The sequence below is a fragment of the Acipenser ruthenus genome, chromosome 38, assembly GCF_902713425.1.
Source record: "Acipenser ruthenus chromosome 38, fAciRut3.2 maternal haplotype, whole genome shotgun sequence".
Classification (NCBI taxonomy): Eukaryota; Metazoa; Chordata; class Actinopteri; order Acipenseriformes; family Acipenseridae; genus Acipenser; species Acipenser ruthenus.
This window is the reverse complement of record NC_081226.1, coordinates 8,962,317-8,970,465: the sequence shown is the minus strand read 5'-3', so window position 1 is coordinate 8,970,465 and position 8,149 is coordinate 8,962,317. Positions and strand designations below refer to the sequence as shown.

Genomic DNA, 8,149 nt, shown 5'->3' with positions numbered 1-8,149 from the left:
GACACTTTTGAGAACTTCATGATTATTAAACATAACAAACAAAACAAGTACAAATAATAATTGTGCAATGCACACATATATAAAATATACATATATCTCATCATTTATGTCAGCTTTTCACAAACCTGGTCCTGCGGACCCACTGTGTCTGCTGTTTGTGTTCCAACTGAGTTCTCAATTATTAAATTGATCCCCCAATTGAATTAACAATTAGTGACTTAATGCAAAGTTAGACATAACTTGAAATATCCAACTCTTTTGGCTGCTTTCACAAACCCTGATCAGCACTAATCTTGGACTACCTTACCTGAGTTAACATTAGGTAGTCCTAGGTTAATGCTAATTGAGGCCTGTGCAGCCAGCCGTTTCTACAAATAATTCAAATGCTCTGATTAGACATTTTATTCATTCAATTGAAGGTTCAATTTGTAATTTAATGCTCAGTTGGGACACAACTCAGCAAACACTGGGTCCTCGGGACCGAGATTGGGAAACACTGTTTTATGTAACTTGCTTCCTACATTGGTACATACCTGTTAATTATTATGAACTATGTGATTACTGTGTTTATGTTGTTATTATATAAACTGTTTTCCTTGTATGTCACCTTGGATAAAGGCCTCTGCCAAATTCATGTTAATAAATTAACATTTGTTGTATGGGAAAGTATTTGAAGTCCATTTAGCATTTGTCACATATTTGCATTTAGTTAGATAGTAAATGTATCACATTTGTAGTAAGCAAATTCGCAAGAACATTGACATTGCCATTGGACTCATCAATGGGGCAATAGGGAAGCTTCAAGCTGTTTCCTACTATCTGGAAAACACAAATATGGTCAAAACCAGAACCATCAAATTTAACAATGGAGTCACCCATACCTTTCAACGTTTACGCTCAAAGTTTGAAATCATGGATAGAGTCTACATTATTCGAGATCAGTTCCCAGTCATTGGTGCTCATGCAATCACCATTCATAAATGCCAAGGTATGACTCTATAAACAGTTATGATGGATCGTGGTAACTCCATTTTCTCCTATGGACAAAGTTTCATTGCACTTTCCACAGTTACTTCCTTAAGCGGTATGCTTGACATGATTGGCCTAATTGCTTCTCCTAACTTGGACTTTTGTGTTTGATATCATCCCTTTAAATGGCTGTTGCGTTTTTCTAACATGTTTTTTTAACTTGTTTCAACAGATAAAATCGTATGATATTATAAATTTATTACAAGAAATTCTGTGTTCCTTCAATAGTAAAGCCACTACTGTATTTAAATTGATACATAATTATTTTTTCAGCAGCTACTAAACAGAATCCCGTGTGCTGCCATGGACAGTGTGAAGATGGAATCTGTCCAGATTAAAGAGGAGTTCCCTGAACTTGAACTGGTCCCCATTAGGGTGGAGTTCTCTGGGCTGGCTTCCCTCTCTATTAAACAGGAGCTCTGTGAGATGCAATGTGACACCAGTCAGCCAGAGGTCTCTGAGATTAAAGCAGAGCACAATGAATTGGAGATCCCGCAGACAGAAGAACCCTTTCCTGTTAAACAAGAGGAGGTGCTGGAAACTGACCGTATTAAACAGGAGCCCCCTGAAGTAGAGTTTGAGGACATGGAACCAGTGAAGGAAGAATCCGAGGACTTCAAACCAAACATCCCTGAGCTGGAGCCTGTACGCCTGCGGGAGTGTAGCGTGGTGCTGGAGAGAATCTGCGTGAGAGAGCAAGGCGCTGGAGAGGAAGGCTCTCCCAACAGCATGCAAGGAGGTGGAAAGGAAGACGGACGATCACATTCAGAATGCAGTCTAGCAGGTGAGTGACTCCCAGTAGCTGTGACATTGTCTTTCTAGATTGCGTGAAATCCACAGTGTGGTTGAGAGGGAGGGGGCATATTGGTTAGATTACTTTAAAACCTGTCCAATCCGGCATTGCTTGGGACTGGAAAGTGGTGCCGGATTAGAGAGTTACTGTAAAACATTGAATACTGACCTAAAGGTAAAATGACTAAACTATCTGAACACTAAACAACTGTGTTACTGTACATACACAGTGTAATAAACACAGTAATGCTTCAGCAAACTCTTCACCTGTTATTATCACAAGCCTGTTTAACCCATTCCCATAGAAAGACCTTCACGTGCTCGTACTGTACCTGCATGAGGATTCAGGTGCTTTCTGCTGCATTCAGGGTCTCTCACTGTTGGCTCTTTTGAGTTAGTGGCATACATGATGTTACAATTTACTAATAATTTGAATGTTTCTGGTTTTAAAACTTCATAATTCTTTTGATGTAGTATTAGAAATGCCTCCCGTGTGTATGATTTATTGATTTAAAGGCAGCAAAATTTGGAATCTTTTCAAGAGTATGTCAACATCATTTTAAAAGGTTTACAAAACTTGAAAATGTCGCTGAATTTGTCACTCAAAATTGTTTAAAAAAAAATCAGTTTTTGTCTGCTACCGTTTTGCAGCCAAAACTTTTACAGAACATTGCTACGTTTTTAAAAGATGGTTTCAGTAGTGTCATGAGTTTCAATGTTTGAATGCCGTTTGACCTTTGTCGTACCGCAAAATCTTTCAAGGTTAGCTCAAAGATATTCTATTTAAAAGAATAGAAATAAATAGAATATCTATGGTTAGCTGTACCTGAGAGAATGCAGTGAAAACAAGCATCCATATTTAAACGAGGTATTCTCAACACAGTTGTTGGAACGTTTTATTTAGATATAAATTAATTCCTCGTTAGACAGTAAGGTGATAAAGATCTTTTGTCTTTGCTAGGACAAGGCTCCAAGCCAATCTGAAATGGGTGTTGGCCTCTCCTTTGATGTCCAGTTCTAACAAGAAGGGCATTTGCCATTCAGGGTGGATCATTGTTTTTTTGTTAGAGGTACCAACACATTATTAAACATATTTACAGACTGGAGGGTTCTAAAAACTAACTACTTCAAAGAGAAACTGGATTGAACCAGATGCTTGGAAGCTATGGTTAGGACAATGGACAATTTACCAAGTGATAAGAGATTTGTGTCTTTGTCTGATTGTTAAAGAAAAATCATGATGTCACTGAAAGACTTTTAAACTGAGAATACTGAAATGTTCTTTGTATCGCTCTTATCCGTGCTTGGAGAGAGGATACCTGCAAACTGTTGTCACCATGTAACCTTTAAGATGTCTGGTTGCAACTTTGCATCTCAGAACTTTTATCTTCAATAAACTAAACTACACAGTGACTTCTCTTTCGCTTCTTCTTTTATTGCTGATTCACAACATTGAAATCTGTCTGTTCTGTGCTTGGGACATGATTCCCTGCATGTATTATAATAAACCTATTATTAATTGAAGAAAAGGACTTTGTACATTTTCTTACGAAACATCGGAACTCACTTTGGTATTTCCTTGACAGGCAGCCTTCTGCACGGCAGCTTAGAAGTAACAAGTTATTACAAGAAGCTGAGAAACCAGCAATACAGCTGTTGTGTTTCTGTTTGTTTCTGTTTGCACTTTTTGTAACATGAAACACTTTGTGCAGTTGTTGTGCACAGTGTGTGTTTCTGTAGGTTGTGTACGCATGTTTGCTTTGTATTTGTACTGTATAGGCTACGTGCAACTACTGTTAAAATATAAACTACTAAAAGTACTCGCCTTCACGGCACCATACATTTTCAGTCTTGGCTACTTTGCTCTGCTCCCACCCCTGTTTAGACCTTTTATTTAGCATCATGTAATCAAAGAAACTACAGCATCATTATATTGCAAAAGTCTACCGGTATTTCATGTTAGATTTCAAAATATCACATTATATAGTGTTGTGTTTTATTTATTTATTTATTATTATTATTATTATTATTATTATTATTATTATTATTATTATTATTTTTAATGGTCTCAATCCTAAAATTCTAGGTGATGCTAAGCTTTTGGCCGTAGTGTAGGTTCCTGATGCATTTACAGTCTGTGTAACTGTATAAAATAAACTGCTTGTGTTTCTGTCTGTATACTGGAGTCCTGTAACCCACTGTGTTGGGATTCAATTATAGGAATGATAAATAGAGAGAATTGAATTAACAAAACACATAAACCCTGCATGTGTAATGTAATGCTATGGCATGGGGCTGCACATTTCTAATGCACCGTGATGTATATCTGTACAACAATAAACAAGATGATTCCAAACAGAGAGAGGGAGGGAGCCGTTCCAGTCTCCAAGCACATCATTGACAGCTGATGCGGATTACACTGCAGTTCAGTGCATGCATCTGTACAGACCCCAAGATTAGAAAAAACTCATAAAATACCATGATGAGAGAGATATAATTGTAATCTAATGCTGAGGAGAAAGATATATTATAGGGTTTGTCAGGGGAAATAGACCTGAAACATTACAGGAGAACTTCAAAGTCAGATTTTGATCCCAGGGCTCAGTTTCACAAGCATCAGTCTCTACTAACTTAGCTTTCACACATAAAGGCTTTAAGTTTAACTTTGCATTTTTAAACTGGTGTAACCCAGAGCAAACCCCACAGCTAAAATGCACACACTTTAATCCACTTCACCACCTAGCCACATGCCCTAAGCCTACAAGCAGTCCCTCTTACTTTCTTTCTTGTTCATATTTTCCAGGTACCAGTCCAGCAGCTAAAGCGAGGGCGGGCGCTGGAGAATATCCTGACTGTGGGAAAGGGTTCACCCAGTTAGGGCATTTTAAAATACACCAGGGAACTCACACAGGAGAGAAACCGTATCTCTGCTCTGACTGTGGGAAGAGTTTCAGGGGTTCAGGAACCCTGATAACACACCAGCGAATTCACACAGGAGAGAAACCGTATTGCTGCTCTGACTGTGGGAAGAGTTTCATTCAGTCAGGACACCTGAAAAGACACCAGCGAATTCACACTGGAGAGAAACCATTTCGCTGCTCTGACTGCGGGAAGAGTTTCAGTTTTTCAGCGTACCTGAAAACACACCAGCGAATTCACAAAGGAGAGAAACCGTATTGCTGCTCTGACTGTGGGAAGAGTTTCAGTCAGTCAGGAGCCATGAAAAAACACCAGCGAATTCACACTAGAAAACCATATCTCTGCTCTGACTGTGGGAAGAGTTTCAGCCACACAGAATCCCTGAAAACACACCAGCGAATTCACAAAGGAGAGAAACCATATTGCTGCTCTGACTGTGGGAAGAGTTTCAGCCATTCAGGAGCCATGAAAACACACCAGCGAATTCACACTGGAGAGAAACCATATCTCTGCTCTGACTGTGGGAAGAGTTTCAGTCACACAGTATCCCTGAAAGCACACCAGCGAATTCATACAGGAGAGAAACCGTATTGCTGCTCTCACTGTGGGAAGAGTTTCCGTTTTAAAACTAACCTTCATACACACCAACAAATTCACACAGGAGAGAAACAGTATCACTGCTCTGACTGTGGGAAGAGTTTCCGTACTAAAAATGACCTTCAAGTACACCAACGAACTCATACAGGAGAGAAACCGTATTGGTGCTCTGACTGTGGCAAGCACTTCCGTCAGGCAGGAGCTCTGAAATCACACCAGCGCATTCACACCGGAGACAAAGCCCATGTTCATTCAGAATGAAACCTTAACCTTGCATTATGTGTTCCTGTGTACTGTTTTGCGTATCGCTCTAAGAGCTTGAATTTTAAATGGTCAAAGTGCTGTTCAACAACTTGCACTCTGATTGTGTCAGAAAGTAGGCGGAGACGCGGACACGTCACAAGAGGCTTCTCTGCTGTCAGTTTAACTCAGGCTGTCAATGCAGTCAGTGCCTGGGAGCGGGAATATGCAGAAAGGAAACTATTCTGCACCTCATCTGATGGACGAGTCAGGAGAAATTGATAACTCAGTGTGGGGAATGAGTTTCAGGGTTTAGCATTTAAACTGCATAGACTTGAAAATAAATACATTGATGGGAACGAGTATCCCGTCCCCGGTATGTAGCATCCCAGAGACAAGACTGCACCGTCCTTACTGGACAACCGCCTGGAGGGTTTGTCTTGTACATTTTGTCACGTTTCTAGAACAAATGAATCAAATCAATGATTGAATATTTTGCAATGTGCATTGTCCATGCTTTTATTTTACCCTGCTTTTGTAAACTGCATCGTATAATACAAGTGTAGCACGCATGTGTACGGGTCATAGGTACAGAAACTCAGACAGGTTTTATACCAACTCTTTCTTGCTCTTTTGCAGTGTTGGACCTTAAGAGTCGCTGGACAAGAGAAACGGGTCAGTGTAATATCTGATGGAACAATCTGACAATATGAGACGTGTAAATATTTGAAGCGATCTGGTTAATTGTGTAACAGGTGCTGGAATGAATACAGGATGGATAATAACACTTGTAACGGTGTTCAGTTTAAGGGTCGTGGATTCTAACTGAAGGATATAGAATTAAACAACAGATTGCTAAAGAATGAATTATGATTTCGTAATATCCTATTAGAATTTACTGAGATTATATTTCTTTCCTGGCTCCTATATATTCAAACAATTCTACTTGCATATCTTATTCATGCTATTTTGCTTATTGACACAAGAACATTATTGTTGTTATTATTATTATTATTATTATTATTATTATTATTATTATTATTATTATAGAATGACAAATATAGATGATTGATCGAATGGTTGCTTTTACTTATCATTGATATTTTCCATTGCATCTGAAATAGTACCTGAATATTATCCATTGCTAAACTTCACGTTGTGATTATTGTGATACACGTGTTCTTTCTTCCTTTTGTAGCGTATCACTGAACTCACTTTGATAAAATGGATCATCTATAGAACAGTGTCGTGGTGTTATTGTTCCACTGGGTTTCATTTTCTGGATCTTGAGCTTTACATGCATCAGCTGGTTCTTCTTGGTTGAATATTGTAAATGTACTGAATTATCCCTACAGCAGTATTTACACTCAGTGACAAATAACAAATGAAAATGTAGCTTAGCTACGACTAGTGATGGATGAATCTACCATTACAGAGCACAGGATAATATACAATGCAGTGTGGTAATGGAATCAGCATGGGGGGTCTGTAGATTACAGAGCACAGGATAATATACAATGCAGTGTGGTAGTGGAATCAGCATGGGGGGTCTGTAGATTACAGAGCACAGGATAATATACAATGCAGTGTGGTAATGGAATCAGCATGGGGGGTCTGTAGATTACAGAGCACAGGATAATATACAATGCAGTGTGGTAAAGGGAATAAAGATGGGGGGGTCTATAGATTTTGCAAGGGATTTATTTACCATTCATACACATAAATACATACCGATGCAACACATGCTTTCACACACAAACATTCTGCAACATCCACATTATGAGGAGTCAATGCCACGCTTTCTACTAGATATGCATTCGGTATTGCTTATTGTAAATTACTTCTTATAATACATATTCATTTAACACAAATGCAAATTATTTTGGAACCTTCCCAGGGAAGAAATACGTGCGCTCCTTGATGACAAGTGGAGGTGCTGAAAGCGATGGATAATGCAGCACCGTACAAGAAAAAGAAAGATGCTGCTGCAGATTTCAACATTCCCACAAGCACTTTGAAAACCGTTCTGAAATAACGGGATACAATAATACAGGCCTGTGAACAGCAAACTGGATGCAAGTCGTCAGCGTTTCTGATTTGCTCAATACCTGATGCTGAGGACGCCTTGCTTCTGTGCTTTAAAAATGCCTGTGATCAGAATGTGCCTGAATCTGGGAGCACTATGAGACACAGCACTGAGGAATGAGCACAGCAGCTGGGACATGCACATTTCAACTGCAGTTCATTTGCCATGTATACTTTTTAAAAGCTCACTTACAACTGTAATTACATTTATAATACTTTTCACTGTAGCCGACTGTAATTGAAATTTGATTTCAGTCTCACTGTAACTTCAATACAAACTGACCATATGCATTTGAGACTGCTGATAATCAGAATTACTGATAGCACTTTTTTGCTGGTCCCTTGAAATTCATTTTCATGAGAATTGACAGTATGTGTATATCTGGTGTACATGCGCGTCCGCAGTTAGGAACTGGTTTAGGGTGCAATAAGGAAACTATATAACAATATATAACAAGCATCATTACATTTAGATTTGAATACAACA

General features: G+C 38.9%; 1 protein-coding gene across 1 annotated transcript; it reads left to right on the top strand.

The window, feature by feature from the left end:
- The first annotated feature begins 317 nt into the window (after positions 1–317).
- On the top strand, positions 318–7,180 carry LOC117969249 (zinc finger protein OZF-like). Its single transcript, XM_059008980.1, has 2 exons — positions 318–1,813; positions 4,625–7,180. Exons 1-2 carry the CDS (start codon positions 1,333–1,335, stop codon positions 5,596–5,598), a joined length of 1,455 nt encoding a protein of 484 aa, XP_058864963.1. The 5' UTR covers positions 318–1,332; the 3' UTR covers positions 5,599–7,180.
- The last annotated feature ends 969 nt before the right edge of the window (positions 7,181–8,149 follow it).